The sequence below is a fragment of the Pinus tabuliformis genome, chromosome 1_2, assembly GCF_031772625.1.
Source record: "Pinus tabuliformis cultivar Carrire ecotype Pingquan chromosome 1_2, CPIR1, whole genome shotgun sequence".
Classification (NCBI taxonomy): domain Eukaryota; kingdom Viridiplantae; phylum Streptophyta; class Pinopsida; order Pinales; family Pinaceae; genus Pinus; species Pinus tabuliformis.
Genome location: NC_142298.1, coordinates 1288065554 through 1288093504, shown reverse-complemented (window position 1 = coordinate 1288093504; position 27951 = coordinate 1288065554). Strand labels below are relative to the sequence as shown.

The window sequence follows — 27951 nt, the reverse complement described above, 5'->3', positions numbered from 1 at the left end:
AGTGTTGTTTCATACCTTAAAGGATCGTGATCAACTGATTACATCATTCCCCAAAAGTTCCACCTGAAAAACCATCCAGAATTGGCCAAAACATGACCATACTGACTGCTCCACTGTCAAGGTGTGATGCATACTGACTCCTACACTAGCCAGGTGCAATGCATACTGATGAGGCCTTCTGTAGGGTACGATGAGAGATGATGGACAAATGTCTGAGACATTTTGATAAGTTGATGCGCATGGAATCTTCTAGAAACTTCTCTTATGACACTTGCCTCTCTGAATTCGCCCAGGGATGAGTAAGAGATCCAAGAAATCTCCAAGTGGAACCAAAAACAACAAGTGTAATGACACTAATCAAAACCCCAGAGATGACTCACACCCTTGCACACATCTATAAATGGATCCCTCATCTGAGAGATCTAGGGGTTGGAATTTTGTAATTTGCAAGGAAGTTCTAATAGTTTGAGGTTGAGAAAGAGCATTGTATTGTTGGTGTGATCTTGCTTTTCGTGAGGTGAAGAGGGTTTTGATGTTGGGAGGATGATGCTGGATCAAATAGCTGGGTTGTAATTCTCCCTTCTATTTTAATAAAGTTCTTTGAGTTTTCTTCAATACAACTGCGCAATTCTGAATGTTATTATTTGTGAATGCCATTGTATGTTCATTGTATTTCTGATTCTGCAATGCTTATGATATAATAGATCAAGATTCTTTGATGGTGTTTTGTTGTTGTGTTTCTATAGGTATTCTTTAAGTAGGATAAGTAGGATAGGAGTTTCAAGCTCTGTCAAGGGGGAGAGATCTCAAGCAAGGAGCCAAGCGGAAGATCCAGGTTGGTTCCTTTGCCTCTCTCTTATCTATCATACATAGAAGAAATCCCAAATTTCTTTGATTGTTTGTTTCTAGGATAGCTGTCAATTCTAGAGGGTTAGTCAATCGAAAAGACACTAGTTTTCCCGGAAACAATTGGGGGGGGGGGGGGGTGCATTTGTAGATGGTTGTTGCTGTATCAATAATATGACTTCAAGGTCATCGTAAAGCCAAGACGCTTAAATGTAGGCCCAGATCATCACGAATTGAGAACAGTGAGGAGCCAACAAATTTGAAGGAAGGACTACCTGATGCATAGCTCTATTTAGTGCATGTTGCGAATGGCCACTTCGAAGATATAATCCATTTCTTAACCATAGGGACCACACCGTAGGGATATTGAATCTAGCAGAAGAAAGAATTGGTGGTACGCACGACAGATTAATTTGTTATTGCGAGGCACCTCTACAATATGGGAAACGACGAAATATTACGAAGATGTGTACTTAAATTTGAATGAGGACAGATCCTCACAAAGGCACATGGGGGGGTTGTAGGAGGACATTATGCTGGACGGGCGATAGCACAAAAGATTCTTCACGCTGGACTATGGTGGCCAACCCTACATCAAGCTTCGAAAGCGTACTGTCAGGCCTGTAATGTATGTCAACGGACTGGGAAACCATCGCAAAGGGATGAAATGCCACTCAATCCACATATGACGCTGCAGCCATTCAAAAAATGGGCGATCAACTTTGTGGTGCCCATCACACCTCAAGGGAAGACGGGTGCACGCTATATCATCACCATGACAGAGTACTTGACTAGATGGGCAGAAGCACAACTGGTTAAGGACTACATGGCTACTACAGCTGCAAAATTTTTGTTCGATAATGTGTTGACATGGTTTAGATGCCTGAAAATTGTAATGAGTGACCGCAGAACGCACTTCCTAAATGAAACTATCAGCGCACTCACTGAGGAATTCTAGGTGTATCATCAGCAAATTACATTGTACCATTCGCAAGTGAATGGGACAGTAGAAGCATTCAACAAGATTTTGGAGACTGCGTTGACCAAAGCATGTAATACGTAGCGAAATGATTGGGATTTATGCATACCTGCCATGCTATGGGCATACTGAACCACATGCAAGAAATTGACGGGTCAGACACCTTTCAAGTTAGTCTATGGCACAGAAGCCATCATGAAAATGGAATACATTGTACCCAGTTTGTGGATAGAAGCAATGACATGCATGGAAGACTGTGAAGCCTTGGAAGAGAGGCTTGCACAACTGGAAGAACTTAAGGAAGAATGGTTTCTGGCGGGATTCCATCAGCAGGTACAGAAATAGTGAGAGAAAGCTTGGCACGATCGCCATATCAAGTTGTGCACGTTCAAAGTAAACGATTTAGTATTGTTGTATGATAGCAAGTTTGAAAAATTCCCTGGAAAACTCTAAATGCATTGGTTGGAACCATATGTGGTCAAAGAGGTCACAGATGAAGGTGCGGTCTAGCTCGGCAAACTTAATGGAGAGCCCTTCCAAGGAAGAGTAACTGGCAGTCGCCTGAAGCCCTACACTAGTGGGCCAGCTGTCTGACTAACCGAATGAATCATAGTCTCAGTGCTCCAAGCACTTGAAAGAAGGCGTGAGACTATAAACGAGTCTGTAGGAAAGCTGTGCGGAAACAGGGTTCCGCGTAGGGCGAGTCTATCACAGGAATCACAGTCATGCATAAGGGGCTGTGCTGCTATGTATACAGGTTGGAAAGTGACTGTTGAGGTCACTGTTCATGACAAGATGGTCAATTTAAGACAACGAGGAGTGGATGGCGGGCAATTAAGACACAGAGTTAGAACTGGATTTGAAAATATATCCCACCAGTATCACATTAATGAGCCATCAAAGGAGGGTACAGTCGAATTTGAAAATCAACAGGCCTATAAATCACAGCTAGTCATCCACCAAACAAACCGTGGTATCGTGAGACTTAAGTTATTATGTTATCCGATAGATATGGACCCGTCTAACTTCGGTGCTTAGAGAGTAAGCCCAGTGGTTGTGACATTGCCAAAAGAGACACAAGACCTTCGGGGCGGCGTAATTTTGATAGCCAAGGCTGCCGCACTGAGCCCAACGCTGGCGGTGGGAGACGTACCACAAATTCCCAGACAGATAGCATGACTTGTCCAGATGTCGTCGCGAAACCTGTGGTCTGGTAAGCGATCTATGAATGATAAGGGCAAGATGGTGAATCTTGGGATAAAAGACAAAATTCCATTGAAAAGTGAGTCCCTAGGCCGCATGCCCATGATGAAACTTGAAGATTGGGACCTCGTGGATAGCAACATCTCTCTTGCAAAATGCAACACAAGCTTCAGCAAACATTGAGTATACTGGACCAGAGATCGCAAACTTATTGCTCTTGCACAAATATTTCATGACTTTGACATCTCAGCTAGAGCTAAAATCCTATGAGGGGTCGCTTTGTGTTAACCGAGCACAGCAGAATGAGCGTCATCAGTTAAGCGAATTAGCAGGGGAAATGGAGTAGGAGCTTGAAAAAGTATTGCAGGAGGCAAGGATGGAGCAACAAAGCGTAGTGCGTCACTCATAGGGATGGTGGACCATGAAGCCTTGGCAGTGCATCTCGTCGCACCAACAAGTGACTCGGGACGAGTCATGATGATTTTTTTGGGGGCCTGTTGGGCAGCAGATCCCCCACATAATGGTTTTGGGGCTTAAAGCCCACAATTTTGGGTATTGGTATTGTAAAGGCTCCGCGAAGTGCACAGAGCACGAAATGTAATGGGTCAAGTCTAAGGGTAGTCCACCCTAAAATATTGTAATTTAATCTAGAATGTGTCGGCCTACCTATGGTCTGCGAACCATGGGAATGTATAAATAGAGTGACGCTCTAAGTATAAAAGGTAGCTTTTTCTGATGTTAAAAATGCATGGGTTTCTGAAGGAGATATTAACTCTAAGTTTGTAATTCCGAGTTAAGAGTTGTAGTAGTAGAATAGGCTCTACAGTTGTGTGCGCATAGGCCTGGTAGAGTCTGCAACTATGTGCACGAACCCCTGCAGCTGAGTGTGCAGGGTGGAATTAGATTGTTCTGGGACAAGAAGATTAATATAAGATAAGTGTTTCTAAAACACCACGCATCTGCTTTTGATTGGTGTATTTGTTCTTCTGTTATGGTGTTATGAATCTCTTTAAGGCTTGTGTTTGCGCACACTTGTTACAAATCTCAAATAATTGCAAAAGACTACTGAATTAATTCAGATCTATAATAAAACATACTAAGGGTGAGGGATCTAGATAACGCCTCTTCACCAGGGCTACGCGAAGGTCGAATAGCCGCGCGAAGTAGTACAAGTGCGAAATATCGGTTCACGACCTTTCTAGACCTCATCAAGACATCCCTAGGGTGCGGAAACCTGGTTCCAACACCCTCTGATACTACCTCGGGTGAGACCTCAATCCGCGCTCCGCGAACTATTGCCGAAAGGGCTAGTAGTTTTGGGATTTGTTTGGCTAAACTTTTCTGAACCTGGGTCAGGCCCCAATATGCCGACAGAGGTCACCTTTATCCCCTCGTGGATTCAGGTTTTTTCTTCCTCCCTGAGTTTTTCCTAATTGCCCATTATTGCGATGGGGTTGTCATCTAACTCATAACCCTCCCTCGCCCAGGGGGAATGGGGGAAATGCCTTATATGAGTTCTACTCTATTATTTGGTCGATTCGATGCTTACTCGTCATGACAATGGTAAGACTCTGATGTTCATCTGTGTTGATTGATTCCCCCAGTCCAAACATGGACTCCCTCAAGAAGTACTATGCCTAGGTCATCTTGCATGGTTACTTGTGTATATTAGTGTGTCATTCATTTTTGTGCAGTGTGGTTTGGTACATTAGTTTTCAAACAACTTTCCTGTTTACTATGTTTTCCCTACTTTGCAGATGTATGCGACTCCCCACATCGGTTTCGCTGATGGTGATTGCCAAAGTACCTAGACCTATCATCTGCATCATGGGCTATTTATGACCCTCACCGTGAGTTGAAGGACCTTCAAGGTATTTGTTTAGGTCGCACAACTAACAACATTGCTGAACACAGTGATGTCATCGAATTTTTGTCAGAAGCCATTTCTCTTGACATTCAAGAGTTGGTTGTCAACCTGGATTCACAGCTTGTCGTCCTTCAACTCAATGGGAAATATTCCATCAGAAACCCTCAAATATTGAGAATGTATCTCCGTATTCGTCTACTGGAAAGGCATTTTGATTACATTACATATCATCATATTCCTAAATGCATGAATACATTGACAAATGCATTAGCTAATTATTTGTTGGATAGACATTTACAAAACATGTGAACAGATAAAAAAAATCATCTGTACCATAGTCAACAAGAAAATATAGCATATATATATATATATATATATATATATAGATATATATATATAGATATATATATATATATATATATATATATATATATATATATATATATATATATATATATATATATATATATATATATATATATATATATATATATATATATATATATATATATATATATATATATATATATATATATATATATATATATATATATATGGTGATAATGTTTGATACATCAAAACCCTAAAAAATAATATGTGTGTCCAAAATAACATCGGCAGCTCGCAGGCCTCATATATCCGCAACATGCAGGCCTCAAAAATGTAAAATGCTGGACCTAGGAACTAATCAACATGGTGATCGCGCAACACGAGTCAACAATCAGTAGATCAGATCTGATACTCCCACCATGTGTCTCTGGTACTCAAAAGGAATGTCTCCAATCCTAGCATACTTTGGGATACCATGAGTCAACCCCTCAAGGTTCCTCGTGATCTCCTCCTCGTTGTCACTCCCCTCCTGATAAGGAGTGATGACACCAAACTAGCGGGCGACGCGCCTGGCTATTAGGGACATCCCAGCAGGATGCTCTGGTCCAACATCTGCATTAACAAAATGAAATGTTACGAGCACATATATATCAAAAACAACTAAAATTTTGATTTTTTATCTTCATCATCAAAATCCTCTCCATCTGGTAGCAGCATGTCCGAATCTCCACAAAAATCAATTCCACTATATGGCCAGTCCTCCACGATGATCAGCTGTCATCATAGCCATGAAAAGAAGGTAGGCCTGTAAGACATGTGCTAGCCCCCAGTGATCCTAGGCATAAAACAACCCCAGCGAGCCATCTGTGGATCGCGTGGCATCGAAGGATCTACCTCAGTCAACTAGTACTGCAACGGCAGCACCGATTCCAAGAGAAAGGTCACTAGTACGGATCCGAAGCAAAACTGCTTCAGATTCCCCACCTTAGCTTTTTTCAGCTGGTGTTTTATGTTGATCTTCATGGCTTCCACCCAATTGAAGATCTTCGGTGCTATGCAGTCGATGGCATATAGGAATTTCGACTTGTTAGTCTCATGAACTGTCTAGGACCCCACCACTCTATTGATAGTCAATAGTAGCACTCTCAGTGTCAAATCTCGTATGGTGGCAATCTCAATCTTGCCACTCTTGGATTTGAGGGCTTTAGGGTAATGTTCGGTAAGCAACATTGATATGCATGCCCCAATCGGTCGTGACCCATATAATTTGATTGCTTCCCCTCTTCGAGATAGTCCTTTGATGAAATATATGTATGAAGTTTCTAACTCCAACTCCTGGTCACCAATGATGAATATTTCCTGATTTATGTCCTAGAGACTAATTAGGTACCGAAGCAGCTCAAGTTGGGCCCGCATCCCTGGTGTGAGAAATAACTTGAGGAGCCCATAGTGCCTCAAAGCATTCACGCAATTTGGATCATTCAGTGCCTGAGTGTCCACATCTTTGTGCTCACGTTCTTTCCAGTCTACCATTTTCAACGATTCTTTCTTGCAGAAACCTTAGATTTGAGTCATTAATCATTTTTGACCTATAAAATTTGGATTCCAATGGTGGTCTTGAGGGGAAATTGATTTTTTCACTATTCACAACATCGGTGCACCTGTTTTGAAAACAATTGTGCCGACGGCGCGATAGGCCGTTTTAATCACCCTTGGCCAGTGCGATTCTATGCCCAGAAGTCATGCCAACCGAGGGCGAAAAACTTTTCACAAAACCTCCCTAAAAAATCTAGAAAAAGGATAAAAATAGGAATAAATGGTATGAAAATGGATCTTAGGGATTTGACTCTTACCTGTAACTGGTGGCTCGATGAATGACCTCCCAAATCTCCCGCAATCTACTCCGGAATAATTAGGGCAAAAGTGGGTGAAAAGTATTTCACAGTAAGGTAAATTAGTAAATGGTAAAAAATATTTACTTTTCCTCCCTTTTATTCAACTTTTCATGAAATATTAGGTTTTGTAAATGTTTTGACCTATTTTGCCTCAAGAATTGGATAATGCACTTTACTTTTTTGGCAATGACAGGTGATGGATGTTTGACAATGACACTGAGTCACGTTTCAGCTCTTTTCTTGACTCGTAAAACTCATATGAAAAGATTGCCGAGTATTTTTCCCTTTTGACTCGTAAAAAAAATAAAATGGGGGGTTTGCTTTCGATCTCTTTTCCGACCCTTTAAAAACAAAAAGATAACCGAGCCCTTGTCATTTTGAACTCGTTAATGGATGCGAAGCATCATGCGCCCAATATAAGTTTACCCCTTTTTCGGGTTGGGATGAACTATTTATGGAAAAGGTACTCCTTGACTGAAATGGTCAAGCGGTTCTCTCAAGTATCATTTTCTACCTTTTCGGGCTCGAGAGACACAAATGTACGAAAAGGGACCATGTTGAGTTTTCTTTTCCGTGTCTTTTTCAAACTCTCTCAACATGAAAAAGATACCAAGTTACACCTTTGTCGGACTCGTTAAAATATTAAACGACATCAGATTTATCACTTTGACGAACATGAGATTCTCCTTCCTAGGGATCGTTAAACTTACTAAGTCAGATTCATCCGAAGGATGAACTCACAGTGCAAGCATATGATATCCCCTTCAAGCTTGCGATTAAAAAATAATTGGGGTACCTGTTAGAAATGGTGGGGGGGAATTTGGAAATTCAATCAGTTATGTCAGCAGCTCACTCTTGAACATGAAACTTTTTGCTTCGTGTCAGGTTGGTACATCCTCCTTTTTATTGTTGACCTCCCTGGGTTGGGCCATTCATTTTTGCCTTCCATTTGATCTCTGCCACATCATCATGACTACCGATCTTGAGGATCCAAAATTCCAGTCGTGTCGTCGATATGTTCAAGAGTTGTCCTTCTGCAGTTGCACTTACCTCTGATTCTCTGTATCATCCAAAATCATTTTGCATCCCTTTGTCTTGTATCAATGATGTGGGATACATTATGGCCCTCCTTCGACATGGTCGCTTCCTGTCGACTTCCGCTCATTATCCTGGAAGTTGACGGAGAGACTCCCTTCCAGTACCTTAGAGCTTGCATGCCCTAATGGAAAGTTCTTCGTAATCGATGGAAAGTTCACATCATTGGCTTTCGATCGGGTGATTTGACGGGTGTTCGACTTCAAGTCCTTTATTCACATTCTGTGGATTGTGTTGATAGTACCTTGAGGACCATTTTCGTTATTGGTGGTTTCTCTCGTGCTTATTAACAGTTTACATCATTGACTGGTAATCAAGTGATTTTCTACATTTTCGACGTCAACACCTCTATTCACATGTTAGAAGTTGTACTTTGATCGGGTCATGTTAGAGCGCAAGACCCTGGGCTTAGATTACAAAAGTACAGGTTGCAAAGTAATGTGATATGATTATGTTGATATACATGTCTCTTTCAGATGGATGGCTACGACCATGCCATGAGTTATCATATGTGATCCTTCTCATTATTACATGGTTGCGACCATACCTTGGTTTCATTATGATCCTCTTTAACAGATGGTTGCATCCATGCTTGGATCAATTTACATGATCATTATCTGGATGGTTGTGTCCATACCACGATTCATGTATCATTTGACAGAGTTTTCAGTTATGTATATGTATATGTACTTGCTTGCAGGTGTTCCGATGATAGACTCTGGTTCCCCACACTAATTCGTAAAGCATTTCATCCCTCACTCTAGTTCGGCCTTCACACTTTAGGGGGAATATGTTACACAACATTTTGTCACTGTCCCTTTACTCCCCATTCCATGATCCTAGAGGACCTCTACAATGAACCCTACATGCTTCCCCTTCATGAAGAAACTCCCATTGTGTCCCTCTTCATGAGCAGAACAATTCCCTTTTGCACCACTTGCCAAAAAATCTTCTGTTTTTTCCAGTTTACAAGACCAGTGTTAATGAACCTTGTCCTACTCGCATCGATATGCACTAATTAACATTGTCTTTAGCGCCGACCAGAGCAACTGAGTTTTGTTCCAGTCGTGCCGATCCTCTTACAGAATTTTTTTTAAATAAGGAACTGAAGCTTCCAGCTCTAGAAGCTTCGTAATGGAAGTCTGTTAAATGGTTTGGCCAGATGGGGTCGAGGATGTTAGTTTGGGCTCCTTTCCCCTATAAGGATGGAACTAACTTAAGAGATAAGACCTTCTCCCATGAGAAGAGGAACCATCTCCCATCCATTCATGCTATATAAACCTCCATTTTTCCCAAGCACAAGCTAGTGTTAATGTTGGTGTGTTAGTGCTAATTAAGTTTGGAGTAAACTGCAAGCTATTCATAGTTGTAGCTCTCTAGTTGTGTGAGGGAGAAGTGTGAATTTGGTTTAGTGTGAAACCTAAAGGGAAGAGCCTTAAAATTATCATTGTTGAGGCCATCATGGAATGCTAACGAAAGTGTGTGGGAACCTGGTTTTGTCGAAGGAGAACAACAACGTCAAGACAATGGTTGTAATGTCTTCTTGATTCAATATATATGCAAATTTCGATTGATTTCCTACATAATGTGTCGTCTTACATGTTTATGGCTTAATGATTCTTGAATTGTTAAGTAGGTTGAATTACAATTTGTCTATTATCACAGTTCTTGTTTGTTGTTGTTTACTTGTTTCAGGTGTTTGAAGAAGGAAATGAGAGATAGCTGGAGCAAGCAAGCGAGGTCGTCATAAAACGGGATAAGCATACTAAGATATAGGCCCTCTTAATTGGTTCTAACCTAAGGAAATCTTCCATAGAATGTATCGGTTGTGGCTAGACCCATTATCAAGCTAGAGGAATTGTTTTGTCCAAACTCATAATTTTACTTCACCACACTAAGCTTCTACTCAAACTCAACAATGAGTTGTAGCCAGCCCTCCACTGACACCTCGTTAAGATCTCTCCTCTAGCTTGGTCTTTTGGCATCATAGGTTCACCTCCATTGGAACCTCTCAAGCTTCCTTTATTCCTTTGGTTGTTGCATGCTCCTCTTGGCAATTCCACCCATAACCACAATTGTGGAATTGTTGCAACAACTTCTACCCAACTACAGTTGGAATTTGTTCTCCCTCCTGTAGGAAATATTTCCCTACTCTGATACCACCTAACACAGATGAAACTGGTGGGTCTAGATGGTTCAAATCTCATGAGCCTATGGGTTATGGCCCGGGATAGTCTACTAAATCTTTCCAAATGATGTAGCAACATACTCACTTCCTCTAAAACCCCCAATAAAAATAATGCACAAGATTTGGTGCTCAATCTGACTATATGAGTTTCGCCCGAGATCAGGAGTTGGTACCACATGCAAGGTCCCCTTTTTTTCTCCTCAGTGTTGAGTCAACTAATTTGGGGCCCAACCAAACAGACTGGGTCCCACTTTGAGTTGGTGGTTGGGTTGGTCAATGCTACTTGGGATCGACTACTAACCAATGATGGTTTTTAGAGTCGAGGAGGTTGGATCAACTCTCCATTGTATCCCACATGCTGATGCTCAACCCAAATTCACTCCAGTTGGGCCCCCTTTTGTTTACTCAGTTGACTCGTATTCACGCTTGACTTGGTTGAGGCCGACTAGCAGTAACTAGCATGACTACACCTTAATTCCTCAAACCGAAAAGATCCTCCCATCCACTATGGTTGTGGCCCTGAAACATTGAACTCTTGTTCCTCTCGGCCTTATGCACGCAATCCAAGTTAATAGATTATCATTGATCTATCCTGTAATCAATGGTTTATCATTCCCTCATTGGAACAAAAACATCATACTTGTCATTCATACATGCAAACATTGACTTGTGCCCTCTCTCTGTCGTTGAACACACGTACACTTCCACGCAAATTTCACAAAGACACACAAACTAAAAACTACATGTGTATACCTTAGAAAACATAATTTCTATCTCACATATGCCTCACTCAATCATTCTGTAGGACATATTATATTACAAAATATTATGGTGCCATGATGGCCCTGTCTTTATTGGAATATACCCTCTCTAAGCCTTTGGCCATGCTCAATGCATGACAAGCCTTACAATTTATAAATGACTCAATACAATATGGATTAGATCACTCAAAGGTTCTGATCAAATCCCTAAGATCAATCACAATCCATAAAATTCATAAAAAATAATTAACAAACTCAATCAAAAGAGAAAATCTTGTCCTCATTACCATGTCTGGCTTCTAAAAATTTAAATATTCAAAATTTGACTTAAAAAGAATAAAAAATTAAAACATTTACAAAACACCCCACTCTATCCAATAAATAATAAAAAAACCATTATATATAACATAGTTAAACATTTCCCGGATGCGGGTGCATAGGTCAGATGATCGAAAGATGGCGGCGGGAGCAGTCGGCGCGTGGAGTACGCCTCGTGCCACCTGGTTCCACCTGCAGATGGCATTCAATTCTCTACCGAGTTCATTCAAAGCCGAGCTATTATGGTTTGACATTCCCCACAGGTTCTCCGGCATTAAATCGATGGCACATACCCAACTCAGATTTGTTCCCTCCTCTCGCATTTTCGGCCTCCACGCAGGTGCAGAGCTCTGTCCGGTGGAGGTTTCAGATATCCAAGGTATTCAGGCTCGTGATGCACCTTCTGTTAAGATTTTACTGGAACGCCTCTACCCCTTCAGCGTTCTCCTCCCCTGTAAGCTCTCCAGCTCTCCTAATTCTCTGATAATCCAGTCAAATCTCCCCCTTCTCGTTGAACCTGTTCAGCCCAGCACTGTTGTCTGTACTACTCTCCATTCTCTGGGCATAATGACCATCCTGAGACAGAGAATGGGTTGCCGCAGAGGAGGAGTTCGTGGTCGGCCCCTGCGCCATGCCTCTTCCTCCTCCGAGGACACTACAACTGAAAGTCATCCTGTTCGTGGTCGTAGTCGTGGTCATGGCCGTGGCAAGGGACAACGGGCTGCAATTTCGAATCCTCATCATTCTCATGAGCACTTGGCCCGCTTCAAATCCCCTGCAAGCTAAACAACCACTCCTTCATCGCCACTGTCACGATTCAACTCAGTGAAGGCGTCGCAGATGTGGCTGCTGCAACTCAGCGTGATACTTCAGAGCAGAAGACGAAAGATCTGCCAAGCACATCTCAGAATCAACGCCAGCAGTGTCAGGTACCTAAAAATTCTACTCTCCTGGCTCAGCCTGCTATGGCGCATTCAAATCCTCCAGACGATGGGCGTCGGCCAAATGATAAGGGCCTTTCCTCTGACGAGGACAACCTCTCCAGTTATGGTTGCCGAATTGTGGAAGAATCGCCCTCCTATGCTCATGATACCTGATCTGGGTGTCGTCTTCATTTGGAATCATAGTGTCTGGTCAAAGAATATGCTCAGTGGTTTTCTGTCTTTATTTAATGGTTTACTGTCTATGTCAACAGTTCGAGTCAATAGTTTTACTTATGTTTAGCAGTTTTGGAACCTCAGTCAGTATGCGTTTTGTTATGACAGTTCGGGTTTAGTCTCAGGCAGTTTGTTTTTAGTTTATATGGACTATCTTTCAAACCCATCATGCAAGATAGCCAATATTCAGGCTAGACCTCAAGAGACTGCCGCCTCTTTGTAATTTTTTTTGTATCAATAATAGAAGTAATCTGATTAAGAAAATAAAATAAAAAACATAATTAAACATTAACTAAAATAACCTTAAGATAAAGTTAAACATCAACTAAAATATCCTTAACTACCTTATAATAACTAAGAACTTTCTGTAACAAATAATCTTCGACTTAATTATAAAATCTATTATATATAACAAAGTTAAACATTAACTAAAATATCCTTAACTACCTTATAATAGCTAGAAACTTTCTGTAACAAATAATATTCAACTTAATTGCAAAACCTATTATATATAACAAAGTTAAACTTTAACTAAAATATCCTTAACTACCTTATAATAGTTAGAAACTTTCTATAACAAATAATATTCAACTTAATTGCAAAACCTATTATATATAACAAAGTTAAACTTTAACTAAAATATCCTTAACTACCTTATAATAGCTGGAAACTTTTTATAACAAATAATATTCAACTTAATTGCAAAATCTATTGACTCGACATAAAAAAACAATGCATAATAAAATTATGTCCGTCATTGCTAATAAGTTGATCAATAAAACTTTAATATGGATAATAAATAAGAAAATATAAATAAATGTGAAATTAAATATAATATGTGATTTTGTCAGGTCTATAATATTATTATTTTAAATTAATTTATATATATTTTTAATTTATTATAATTGTGTTTGAGAGTAGGATAATTATTATTAGTTATTATTTACAAATGTAGATCAATGGTTATTTAAAGAAAACCAATTTTTTTTTGGAATTATTTGTTGGTGGTTTATAAAAATTAAAGTTAACCTACTAAATATCTCTAGGTTTTAGGTCATTAAACTTTTTTCTTATATTTTAAGAAAACAACTCTTAACCAAATAAAAGCACTTTTAAAAAATATTCCAAAACCAATAACTTTAATATTTATATTTTATTAACATCCATTTTAATATACTTAAATATACATAATAACACATAAAAATATATAGCCCACGGGGCTTTGGATTGACGGTGAATGGGTGCGCTGTTAAGGCACTCCTTGCGACAGGTCACTGGTTCAATTCCCCCTGGGTACTTAGTTAAGTCTTAACCTAGAAAAAAAAACACATAAAATTATATAATCATTAAACACAATTAAATTAAATTAAATTATTATATATATATATATAACACTCAACATTTCATCTCCACCCCCCACGTTTTATCTCCATCCCTCCTCAACTTGAAACAATAAGGAAAAAACTGAAGGCCAGGAGTCAGATACCGTACTACCCTACCTATAGTATGAACTAATAATACCAACGGTGCCGCGTTAAAGTGTACGAACGGAGAATCAAAAGGAATTGACTTTAGGAATAGAAATTGAAATCATACCTTACTTCTCATATAAATAATTAATGAAAAAGTGGGTCTTGAGCAACTATAATAACTAATGAAAACTGGTTGTTGAACAATGCATAAACATATTTTAATTTAATTTGATAAACAAATGCATTGAAAATTTATATAAAGTCTATATTTGATATTTATCAAAAATTAATTTATTATAAATAATGTTAGCGTTGCAATGATATCAAATTTTAATTTAGTTTAACCGCATTAAATGTTTTAAAGATGATTTAAGTTGTTAACTTATTTTCTAGTTTTTTTTTTTTTTTCCAATTCTTTTGAAATGTAGATTTCCTTTTATGTAAATTAAACATTTTTTTTAACGTATAAGCACACTTATATTTATATTATTATTATTTTAATTAATTTTATTTTATTATTTATTATTTTTTAATTGTTTTTTATTAATTTGTAAGCGATTAGTTTTTAATTAAGAATTTCTAACACAGAAGTATCTAAATTATTATCAAAATCACTAACTTTTAATATAGCTGGATTTTTTTATACTAAGATTTTTAACCTATAACTTTGGCAAAACACTATATCGCTCATTATTTTACATATTGGTTCAATCTTCTTGAAATATTGATTTCATTAGATTGATTGCCATGTTTATCTTGAACTAGGTCTTCTAGAATTTTAATTGAAACTATACATAATATTCTAGAATATTTTTAATGGGTTGAGATTTGTCTTAAAAGTAGTTATGCCTTTTTTTCCTTTTTAAGTAAGTTGATTAATTAAAAAATGCGATATAAATATAAGTTATAAAAAATGTGATATAAATATGAGTTATAACTTTTTGGGCATGTGGTATTATATTGACCCATGGTATTGTAAGAAAGTCTATTTACATGTCAAGAATCTCACCAATTCTCCATGGTTAAAAATCTTGTTGCATATTTTTTTTATTGTATATATATTTAACTCATACATTAATTCTTTTTATAATTAATAATAATAATAATAATAATTTAAAATAAAGTCACAATTTAGTTAGTTTTTAATCATGGTAATGTGAGATGTACCATTAAAAAGAGATTTTGATATGGCTATACTAGATTATAAAATAAATTGTGTTTTTGATTTATGAGTATATTTATTTTTATATTATATCATTTTATTAGTTAATTTTATTAGAACAAATGCTAATATTGTTTTTAATAATTATTTTAGTCATATAATTGTTAACTAATTTTTAATTTTAGTTTAAATCACATTATTGAATGCATAAATCAACTCAATATTTGTTAAAACGATTATGTAAACTTTACTTTATCAAGTTACCACCATGAATTTCTAATTCCAAATATATAACAACCCAACAACAAAACAACATTATTTCTAAATACTACCACTTCTCTCCCTGCTTTGTGACCCTAACAATATTCTTAAAAATCTCTTTTATCCTACTTCTTATCAAATCCTCGTAAAATATTTATTCTCATATGTAAATTAAACACTTTGTTCATTTATAAAATATTTATCATTATATCGCATCATTTTTTTAACTCATAATTTTATTATAAATCTAATAGATCCTTTCACAATATTAATTCTTATATATCAATTAAATATTACAAATTTATGAATATATTACATAATGTAAAAAAATGATACTTAAATTTTAATTTTGTTTCTTTATATTTAAAACTCTTCTTACACAAACTAAACAGTCGTTATCTTTCCGAAAAGGTTAACGAGATTGCTATAAGATTTAAAAGTCCGTTTCGCTGCAAGCTCGATAGCCATAAAAAACAGACACGCGTATGCTTTCCGAATACTCCATCTCCACCGAAAACTATATGACTATCGAACTTGCAATTAAATAGACATTTAATACCCAATAACAAACTCGTTAGCCCTTGCCCCTATCTCTCCCTTTCACATTTCATTTTATATAAACTAATACATAATTACGTTATTATCTAATAACTTCACATCCTATCATCTCCTTGGATTTATTAAAATTTGACTTCACATCCTAACATCTCCTTAGATTTATTGAAATTTGACTATAGTATTTTATTTTCTTTGAACGTTTTGTATCACATCTTAACATCTACCTAGATCTATTAAGATTTATCTATATAATATTTTATTTTCTTTGAACCTATTTTATAGCATTTGATATGTCGTCAAAGCCCACACGTAATGCTATGTATAAAATCTTAGAGATTACACTATCCATCTCCCCACCGATTTGCATTATTAGCATAAGATTGTCCATTTAAACAATCTTGTCTACGCGTAAAAGTTGCGGTCCCACACGTGTCAGGTGGCAACGTATAAAAGCTTCTTTACACATAAACATGAGAGTCCCACACGTGTCAGTTGGCAACGTATAAAAGCTTCTCTACACATAAACATGAGAGTCCCACACGTGTCAGTTGGCAATGGGAAAAGAAGGATCACTCTCTGCAAGTTAAAGTGGGTCCAAGTATACTTGAAATTCTCACCTATCAAATAAAATAATTTTCCAACCAACCATGAGGAAAACAATTGCTATTACCTATCCCAAAAAATATGATATAATGTGTACCTACCAGTTATATCAAAAGAAAATCACATCCACTGCCAGCACCTGCCCCTGCTCATCAAGTAGTCAATTTATGTATTGGTCGGTGGCTCTCAATCTTCTCCACTAGAGAAGCAATATCAAAGGATCATATAGTGCTGCTACCTGTCGTCATCTAATGATGACATTAACTACCACTCATGAATTAATTAAGGTGACCTAGGTCGGTTCTATGAAGATTCACATCCTAGTGCACAATCATTCACCTTGTTGAAACTTTTATAATGCTTGTGGCGTGTGAACAGTTGCAAGGTACGCTTTCATGCGGTGAAGTTCAACTAAAACATCAAGCACTATCGCCACAAACAAACTAACACCAACCATAGTTGACATGATCATGATGCCATGGCACCGCCCATTGAGTGGCCTATAACATTACCAAATCATTGACTTTCCTAGGGTCGTTGACCTGCCTTTCCAAGAGTTTTTATTTTGGTTAATGAGGAATACAAGGATCTATCTAGTGCTATAGGTATCTATCTAGTGCTATATCATGTGCAGAAACATTATTGTAAAGAAGAGATTCTTTGGTAATGTAGTTTGGAGAAGACATAGTAGAGTACAATGTGGACATTGAGATATATGGCATTGTTATTCAAAAAAATTATCATATTAGGTCAATGGTAGTGTAAAAAGTACATTAATGAGGAAGAATTACTATACTTGTAAAATGAAAAGGTTTGGAGTGTTCAAAATAGATAAACGGTGATGAAGATATTTAGATTATTTATGATATAGAATGATGAAGATGTTTAGATCGTTGAAAATAGATAGAAAATGATATCATTTTAGAAAATGAAAAGGTTTAGAGTGTTCAAAATAGATAAACGGTGATAAAGATATTTAGATTATTTATGATATAGAATGATGAAAATGTTTAGATTCTTGAAAATAAATAGAAAATGATATCATTTTAGAAGTATAAATTGAGCAAATCATTTTTGTCACAAAAGATGGAGTGATTAAGATGATTATATTATTGAAAATAAGTAATTAATGATTTGAGCGAAGGATAATATTACCATTTCAAAAGTGGTAGATGAGGAATTAAGTTTTTCCTGAAAATTAGATTAGAAGTTGAGAATATCATAACTTTCCTTTTAAGGGATGTAGATATAGATGTAGATGAAGCCCTAACAAAAAGATTAATCTAAAAACTTTGAATCGAATAATAAATTGGTATTATATACAAATCATGCAGTGATTTATAGTTATAGTGAATGTAGATTTTTTGATAATGTAGTGACTTGAGGTTAATAAGGAAAAATAGAAAAAAAGCAAGATTGAAGGTTATTTCTCAACCATTAAACATGTTGATGTAAAGTGCACATAATCCATATTATTCCCATTCAATCTCTAAATAGAAATGATATTTTTTTCTAAATAATACAATATTGTGATTGTAAATCTTACCATTCTTTAAACCAAGGACTAGTGAAAAGGAGACTTAATACATCCATTGTAATAATATCTAATAAAATAAAAAATATCCATATATAAATGTACATGTTCAAACAATCAATTACAAGAGCACACCATGAAATTTAATATAAACAACTAAATATGTGTTCATGTTGATTATTATCATGGAAAATTTAAAGGATTCATACCTACCTCTTAAGTGTAGAAAGTTTGGAAAAGCTTACTAGCCCTTTCTATAATTTACACATAAGCATTGGCTTTCTCCCTTGTATGTACACTATCACGAAGTACTAATAACTTCTGTCCACCATAACCTAGTTAAGCACCAATATATAATATACTCTTTACACACATAATTTATTAACTCTAATCTATTGCAACAATCGACACATTTATCTATGCACTTCACCTACACACATAGTAGTCGTCCTCTATGGTATTGTATCATTGCTAACAACCCACACACTCTCCATTTTTCTAGAACACCAATGTGAAAATGATACTCATTTTAGTTATGATACCATGTTCAAACCACCCTTGCTAAACAAAATTATCTTTTTGTCTCAACTAATGCTAAAAATAAAATGAACATTGTAAAGATAAGAACTAAATCTCATAAGTTTTGAAGTGAAATTGGGCGTTTCTCTATTCCCAAAACACCTCGGGACAAAAGAATTTCCCCACTTTGCGATACTAAGAGAGTTGAAGATGAAAAACACTTTCTCTTGGATTGCCAACCCTTACTCACATTTGTTCTCCTTTTCAAAACTTTTGTCACACTGACAATCTACATGACTTGTTAAGTCAACAAAACTACAATGATCTCAGGATACTTCTTTCCCTTCTTTTTTTAATCATAAAAATAAAATATTAAAAAGCCTTAGTCAGTCACTTACTTTTTTTAAGGTCTGATATACCATATTGATTTTAGTAGACATTAACCACTATTATCATCATCATATAAACTAAAAAAATAGAATACACAAATTTATGCCTATTAAATTATTTAAAAATATATTTATTTATAAAAAGATAAATCAATTTTTTAAAAACAATCCAACTAAAATATAATTAATATTACTTCAATAATTATAAATTGATTCAATAAACTTCAATAATTATAAATTGATTCTAATAGACTTAAACAAGAACTCTTTACATTGAATTGGAGTGTTATGCTCCAAGAATAATTCCTCATAAGGGAACAAACCGATCCATGAATCATAAATTTTAGGTTGACACAATGTCCATTGATTCACAACATTCCACAAAATGTAAAATGTTTAAAAAGAAATTAAAATTGAAAAAACAGGTACCAGTGTAAAGGCTAAAATTCCCATTCAAAGCCATCAAGCATATTTTGAAACAATGTCATGATAATGCAAAACAATAATTATAATTAACAAGTAAATGAAAAGTCATGTCGTTTGAAACAATGTCATGATAATGTAAAACAATAATTATAATTAACGAGTAAATGAAAAGTCATGTTGTCATTCACCATTTTAGTACACCATGGGGAAGATCAGATTTTATGTCGAAAGGAAATGATAAGCATTATCATATAAAAATTCTAGTCAATAATGAACATGCTAGATTACTCTATTTAATTATGTATTGGTGAGGGTGTATAGTAATGTATATATTCATTTAAGTATTAAATATGGTAATCGAAAGTGGGTAATGTTTTTAATGTGTGATATTCTAATATTAATGAATAATAATGGTCTTAATATTTGAGTATGTGAAATTATAATTTTAAATTATTTTGAATTTTAAAATGAAAATATAAATTAAGTCACTGATTCAAGTTATTTCAGGTTGGTGGAGAATAGTTGTTGTTTTTTTTATCTAGATTTAATTCTCGGCGAGTGATATGATGATGAAAAATATTGTTGTAATGACTAGATATCTATAAAGATTGTTGTATTGATCCTTATTCTGGTGTGGCCCTCTGACTAAGAGGGAATGATTTCTCTTGAAAAAAAGAATAGCATAAATTAAGTGGAATTATTAATTTGATGTAAATGAGAAGTGTAACATTTATAAGATAATGATGAATAATGTCCATTAAGATCATAAGTGATCCATAAAATTTAAAAAAAGTAAAGATTACTTAAATTCCTTTATAATCTTAATTTTATGTTCAAAAAGCATGGCGAGAAGTGTTTCAAGATTACCATATTTTTGATGACTTAGCAGGTTAGGAATGTCATTATTGTAAGAAGAAACTGAAATTGAGTTTTAATTTAGGTGTACACATGGCATTCTAGGAGAAAGTGTTTTTAGTTTTCAACCTTCTTAGTTTTACAAATTTGTCAAAGGATGTTTTGAGAATTGTCCAATGCTTAGTTTAGCTATCTACCTCATGGGAGTTAATTTAAATTTTAACAATATTGATTTTCTTCTTTATACCAAACAAAACTAAAAAAAAACTTGATCTTTGAAATTAAATTGACCATCTTTCAATAATATCTTAACTTTTTTTTATTTTCTAACTCTCTATTAAATCACACCAAATTTTTCAGTTTATATATATATATACCATATGAGGATTATACATTTTCTCATTTTCCAGAGACTATTTGTTTTCAACATCAATGCTTGAAGCTATTACATCAAAATTCATCATATCTCTTAGGGAAATTAAACTTATTAGAGAAGATCCTAATGACCTCATAACCAATTAAAATCAACCCAATTAATATAATAAATTATAAATTTAAATTTATAAAATTATCTTTTCAATATAAAAAATAAAATGTTATTTTTTAGCTATATATATAAATGAAAGAGAGAAAAAACCAACTAAATTAAATTGATTTTAATAAACTATATTATTTTGTAATTCTAAGTTGGATAATTTTAAAATTTTATATATAATTTATAAAAAAATTGTATTAAAATATTACTGTAATTTTTTAAAATTTAATTTAAATATATTTTGTAGTTTTAACTTTGTATATTTTAAAATTATATATATAATTGATGATGATGATGATGGTGGTGGTGGTGAATGTTCACTGAGACCAAACTTTGGTTTATCGGATCTAAAGAAACAAATTATTTAGTTTGATTTAAGATTTTATTCTTATACTCAAAAAACAAATTTAGTTTGATTTAAGATTTTATTCCTATACTCAAAAAATTTGGAAAGAACCCTCCTAAACTGACTGTAATTTTTATTTAAATATATTAAATATTAAAAAATTATTTTGAGATAATTTTTTTTTTTTACAATATTATTTTTATTTTATTATTGTGGTTATTATTTTAAAAAATTTACGCATCCCGACAGAATAAGGGAGTTTTGGTCCTGATTGTTGACAACCATATTCTACTTAAAAGGGCAATTAGCAACACCGTTCGTGTTAATAATGTATACGGTTTATGAGAGTCTGGTTGGAATAACAGTTGGCTTCTTGTAACCAGCGTTGATAAACAACTAATAAGAGTTTGCAGCGGAATGGAATGGGTCCCATACTCTGCTTTTCCAACAACATCTTAATGGTGTGTTTTCATGATACCTGTATGGCTTATTCATTGGGACTCTTCCTAATGGGGTGTTTTGCAGATAGGCTTACTCATTGGGACTCATCCTAACTGAATAGGAAGCCAATTTTTGGTAAATCATATTTTTTTTAAGTAAATATTTGTTTGATTTATTGGAGTTATTATCAGATTAGAGATAATCTAATTTTTAGTTTTGAAATTATAGAATTTTGAATTAAGGATGAATAAATGCATTGTTAAAACATTTCTTTTAATAAATGATAAATAAATACATGGTTAAAACACTTCTTTTAATATTTTTTTTAATAAATGATAAATAAATACATTGTTAAAACACTTTTTTTAATATTTTATGTTTAATAAATGATAAATAAATACATTGTTAAAACACTTCACACATCACTAATCACGGATTACAAGAGCATCAGTTCAAATCTCTAAATCTGTGTGGATTAACTAATAAAAAAATTACATAGAAACTTTCTAATAAGCCGGACCTTGATCTATATTTCTATGCTATTGTGACCAAGGTTTGGGTATATTTCTGCCATCCCAATGAAAAAGCTGTGCCCCAGAGATGAAAAGGACGTTACAGTATTGTGGCCCGATCAGTATCCAGTAACAGGATTGACATTGTGGGCGGATCTTTATCCGGCAACAGGGGACCAATGGATTTCTCGCTTCCCTCATTTCCCTTGTTAGATTCTCTGCGATTTAGTCCTATTTAAAGGACAAAACGAGTAGACAATGCACGCTCATTCTTGCACAGATCTTTCTGCGTTGTTGAGGGTTTTACCTATTGCCTTGGGTTTCCCAAGCCTCTGTTTTTACTGTATATGGTCCTGCTTCTGAGGTACAGTCCGGATATGCAAGGACAGGCTTCATGACCGCAAGATCCAAATTGCACTGTGCATTCTCGTGAGCTTCACGATTTGTTTCGCGTATTTAAATCCTTCCATGGCGCCCATTGGAGTGGATTGGGCTTAAAAGCTTGAAGTATCTGTTTTATGTGCTTCAATCTTGTGTTCTTTTTTCCCTATACTTTGGGCTGTTTCATTGTTCTGTGTGAGTCTAGAGACTAGTATCATGGTGGGAAGCTCCGGAAAAGTAGACTGTTGCGATGACAGCAATTCTGCTGGTAACAACATGTTTTCTTCCAATTCAGAAATGAATGTAGGTGATGAACAGCACGTTGGGAGCTTCTGCCCTAACTGCCATGGAGGTATGGGGGTGGGCAAGAAAATGATCGATGAGAGGATTCACAAGGTGGGCATTCCTGAATCAAAGAGTGTAGCTCATCAATTTAGTTCTAAGGTGAAAGAGACATTCTTCCCTGATGACCCTTTCAGACAGTTTAGAGGCCAGCCTCATGGCAAGCAATGGATGTTGGGCCTTATGTATTTGTTCCCAATACTTGAATGGGCTCCCAATTATAGCCTCTCTGTGTTCAAGTCTGATGTTATTTCTGGCCTCACCATCGCTAGCCTCGCTATCCCTCAGGTAATTTAATTTTATATCTTGCCTGAATTTCCAAATTGAAGCCTCTTTAAATTAGGCTATTTTATATTACATTCTTATGGTCTGGTACGTTAGGCAGCCATTAACAGATCATTAAATGTTTGTGTTTTTCAAATTGAAAGTTATGGCTGATAACACGTGACCTGGATGTTTCAGGGCATCAGTTATGCCAAGCTAGCTAGCTTGCCACCCATCATTGGGCTATGTGAGTATTCCAGTCTGTGAACCTTGAACTATGATGAATAATTTGTTAAATAATATCTCTTTCTCATATAATTCTCTGGTTTTGGGGCAGATTCAAGCTTCGTTCCACCCTTAATCTATTCGGTACTTGGTAGCTCCAGGGATCTTGCAGTTGGGCCTGTGTCTATTGCTTCTCTGCTTATGGGAGCCATGCTCAGAGAGGAGATTTCTCCAACCAAAGAGCCTGTGTTGTACTTGCAACTTGCATTCACTGCAACTTTCTTTGCTGGTGTTTTCCAGGCTTCTTTAGGGATTCTCAGGTGGGAGATTCTCTATTTGATATGGCTGGATTCTATGATAAGATAAATGGGTTTATTGACATGAATAATTCATGTGTTGCAACAGGCTGGGATTTATAATCGACTTTCTGTCACGGGCAACGCTTATTGGATTCATGGCAGGTGCAGCTGTTATAGTTTCCCTGCAGCAATTAAAAGGCCTTCTGGGAATTCAACACTTCACTACCAAGATGGACATGATTTCTGTTTTGCATTCTGTTTTGGAACGTAAAAACGAGGTTGGTTTAGTTTAGTTTAGTTTAGTTTACTTGGCTAGTAAATTTGCCTTGAGTTTACATACATTTTATTGACTCTGCCCAACAAATTTTATCCTTTTATGTACAGTGGACATGGCAGACAGTTGTGATGGGACTATTTTTCTTAGCATTGCTGCTCACTGCACGCTATATTGTAAGTGTAATTTTCTTCTAACATTTGTTAAACTTCGAATTTGAATCACGCAACATGCAAGTGCTGAAATGATCCAGTTTTTTATTAATTTTTGTTGTATGGCAGAGCAAGAGGAATCCCAAGCTATTCTGGATTTCTGCTGCTGCTCCCTTGACATCAGTGATTATAGCTACTGTATTCGTCTTCGCCACTAAGGCTGATAAACACGGCATTAGCATTGTAAGAATACATTATTCTCTTATCTCCATGATGACAAGTGGCTTTCTTCACAGCCATTGTCCCACCCCACCCACAGATTTCATCTTCTGTGTGCACATTTTATCTTTGTGATCGTTGGACTCCGGAATTTGGTAACTCACACATACTATTTTGTTTCCTGCAGATTGGTCACTTGAAAAAAGGGCTGAATCCACCTTCCCTTAACATGCTGCGTTTTAATGGCAGTTACCTAGGATTGGCAATAAAAACCGGGCTTGTCACCGGACTCATCTCACTCACGGTATTTATCATTAGCACTTTCTGTTTTGGTAAATACAGAGAATCATTTCAATCAATTCCATGCTTGTTGAATCATCCTAACGAGAATAGTTGTGATAATAATGTAACAGGAAGGTATAGCAGTGGGAAGAACATTCGCTTCAATCAAAGATTATCAGGTTGATGGAAACAAGGAGATGATGGCCATTGGATTGATGAACATGGCAGGCTCTTGCACTTCCAGCTATGTTACAACAGGTTACACACTCGATTCTTTCTTTCAGTTCAATATACTATATTGATTTTAGTGGATTTTAATCATCATCAAATATATATTACAGGGTAGTTTTCTTGATCAAGCTCAATTCAATTATTTCAATTAATCTTTGACTATTTTTAAGTTCAATATACGTGGACTGTAATCATCATCATCCTAGAATATATGTTGCAAGGTCATTTTCTCGATCAATTATTTCAACTAATCTTTTACTATCTTTAAGTTATTAATCTTAGTGGGACTTTAATCATCATCATGGAATATATGTTGCAGGGTCATTTTCTCGATCAGCAGTAAATTACAATGCTGGCTGCAAGAGTGCAGTATCAAATATAGTGATGGCTTTAACAGTCATGGTTACCCTTCTGCTTCTAACGCCTTTGTTCTACTACACGCCTGGAGTTGTATTGGCATCCATAATAATTGCTGCAGTTCTGGGTTTAATCGACTTCCCTGCAGCTTATTTCATATGGAAAGTTGATAAGATGGACTTCCTCGCATGTGTGGGTGCTTTCATGGGAGTCATCTTCATCTCTGTGCAGATGGGTCTTCTTATTGCGGTAACCATAACATATCGGACTTCTATTTCAGAAAATCCAAGAAATTTTAATTTGTTTCTGTTCTTAATATTTTTAGTTTCATTCATTTTTTCAGGTCGGCATCTCTGTATTCAAAATACTTCTGCATGTGACGAGGCCTCACACTTCCCTTCAGGGCAGGATTCCTGGAACCAATTATTACAGAAACATAGAACAATACAGTGAAGCCACCAGAATCCCTGCATTTCTCATTCTTCGAATCGATGCCCCCATTTACTTCGCCAACTCGACCTACTTAAAAGAGAGGTTGGTCTGAGTTGATTTATAGTTTCCCAAGAGTCAGCATTAATGGAACCAGTCTTGAGAACAGTAAACCTGCATTGATTACACTGAGTTTGACAGCGCCTGAGGGTGTAAATTCTGTGCAGGATAATGAGGTGGGTAAGTGAAGAGGAGGACAGAATCGAGAGTGAAAATGAAGATACTCTGCAGTATGTCATATTGGACATGACTGGTAAGACAGTCACGCATTAATCCACCCTCGCCTTTCATAGTTATTCTGACTACAAATTTCAGTTCTAATGGAGGCAGATATATGGTACATAATCCAACATGTTCTGTTGTTGTTTGCAGCTGTGACAACTATTGACACAACAGGGGTCAATATTGTTGTGGAGGTCAAGAAAACATTGGAGAAGAGAGGATTCCAGGTAGGCAGTTTTTTGGTGAATATATCCATTTTAATTTTTAAATCGTTTGTCAAACATTTGCATTACTATATATTCAAAAGTAAAGACCGATGTTTATTAAAGTAAAACATCTATGGTTAATATATTTAAAATTAAAAATATTCTTTAAGAAAGTAATTTTAAATACGGAAAAATAATTTAAATAAATTGAACATGATCCCAAAATTGGAAATTATCGTTTCAAAAGTAATATTTCGTACGGAGCAATAATTTTAAAAATAAATAACTTTAATGATGATTTCCCAAATTCAAAATTTATATTTTAGAAAGTAATTTTAACTACGGAAGAACAATTTTTTAAATATATAAATTGAAAGATGCCTTCACATACAATTTTTTAAATATATAAATTGAAAGATGCCTTCACATGGTTTTGTAAAAAGTGAAACAGATTTAATTTGGGTTTATATAAATTAAATCTTATTAATATTTTAAATTTATATTGAAATTTTAAAGTAATGAGTTAATAAATAAATAAGTTTATAAAATAATTAATTATCTCATTTAGATAGTTTATATATATATATATTAGTTGAATTGAGGCTTTTTTGATCCATAATAGTTGAAAGAATAATTTCGGTGTAAATCACATGTATATAAACATTTGTCTACCCGTTTCGAACCAACTAGTGTGGTTCATTGTCAGGACAAATGTTTGTCTACATGTGATTTACGCCGAAGTTATTCTTTCAACTATATAAATTTTATTAGTTATTAATAAAAATAAAATTTATTATAATTATTTTATTAATTAAATATAATTATAGTTTAAATTTATATATTTGTTTTATTTTAAATATTGTTGAATTTTAATAATATAATGGGTTGAGAAAGGTTTAATTTTGTAACTGACAATGTGTTTGTTTGGTTGTTAGGTTGCCATGGTGAATCCTGGGGCGGGAGTAATGGAAAAACTGCGGAGAGCAAATTTAATTGAAAGCCTGGGACAGGACTGCTTGTATCTGACTGTAGGGGAAGCTGTTATTTCGTATTCGTCAACGATGAAAGAGCAAGTTTAATGCTGTGTATCCGTTCGGAGCAAAATGGTTCTGACAGCTTAAAATTCAAGCGGCCTTGCAGACTTCTGACATGCAATAATGTGTGTATGGAGGACTCCATTGCAATGCACGATCACCATAACTACAAAACGCGCAAATAAATATATTGCAATGTAGGTCCTGAGTGAAGCGTAAATGTAACCGGATTTTGATTTAAGGTTTAAAATTAAAATAAAATGGCATGTCTCAACTTAATTTTCTTCTTTTCCAAATAATTGTAAAAGATTTAAAAAAATTCAAATGCTTAAGATGAAGAGTTTATGCAATGTTCCAGATATCAGCAACCCTTTCTTTTATTTTAAGTCTTTGATTAGTAGGATCAGATGTCTAAAGATATATAAATATTTTTGGTGATGCATTTTGTTTTTTTTTTTGTTTTTTTGTTGTAGTTAATTATTTTTTAAGAATATCTATTTATGGTGTATTTGTTATTGTGATCAATTGATTGATACCAAATGGTTAACTTAGAGTTGAATCATCAAATTAAGATGTTCGTTACCAAAGATATTCACTTTGAATTCATGTTTTCACTTAGAGTTGAATCATCAAATTAAGATGTTGGTTACCAAAGATGTTCACTTTGAATCCATGTTTTCATATGGCTTGTTGTTTTAATGTCGTACACAAGATATTGTCTC

At 35.3% G+C, this 27951-nt stretch overlaps 1 protein-coding gene across 1 annotated transcript; it reads left to right on the top strand.

Moving 5' to 3' along the window:
- Positions 1-22502: 22502 nt before the first annotated feature.
- LOC149210935 (putative sulfate transporter 3.4) lies at positions 22503-27579 on the top strand. The gene is made up of 13 exons (XM_089396830.1): positions 22503-23263; positions 23438-23486; positions 23577-23784; positions 23870-24041; positions 24148-24213; positions 24319-24432; positions 24596-24712; positions 24822-24948; positions 25241-25527; positions 25622-25812; positions 25935-26020; positions 26140-26216; positions 27131-27579. The coding sequence occupies exons 1-13, from the start codon at positions 22850-22852 to the stop codon at positions 27272-27274; spliced, it is 2052 nt and encodes a 683-aa protein (XP_089252956.1). The 5' UTR covers positions 22503-22849; the 3' UTR covers positions 27275-27579.
- Positions 27580-27951: the final 372 nt, after the last annotated feature.

Excerpts from the sequence above, each read along its gene's own strand:
- LOC149210935 (XM_089396830.1), top strand. The coding sequence starts at position 22,850 with ATGGTGGGAAGCTCCGGAAAAGTAGACTGTTGCGATGACAGCAATTCT. Across the intron at positions 24,949-25,240 it reads TTCCAGCTATGTTACAACAG|GGTCATTTTCTCGATCAGCA; the intron begins GTTACACACTCG and ends TATATGTTGCAG. Across the intron at positions 26,021-26,139 it reads TGTCATATTGGACATGACTG|CTGTGACAACTATTGACACA; the intron begins GTAAGACAGTCA and ends TGTTGTTTGCAG.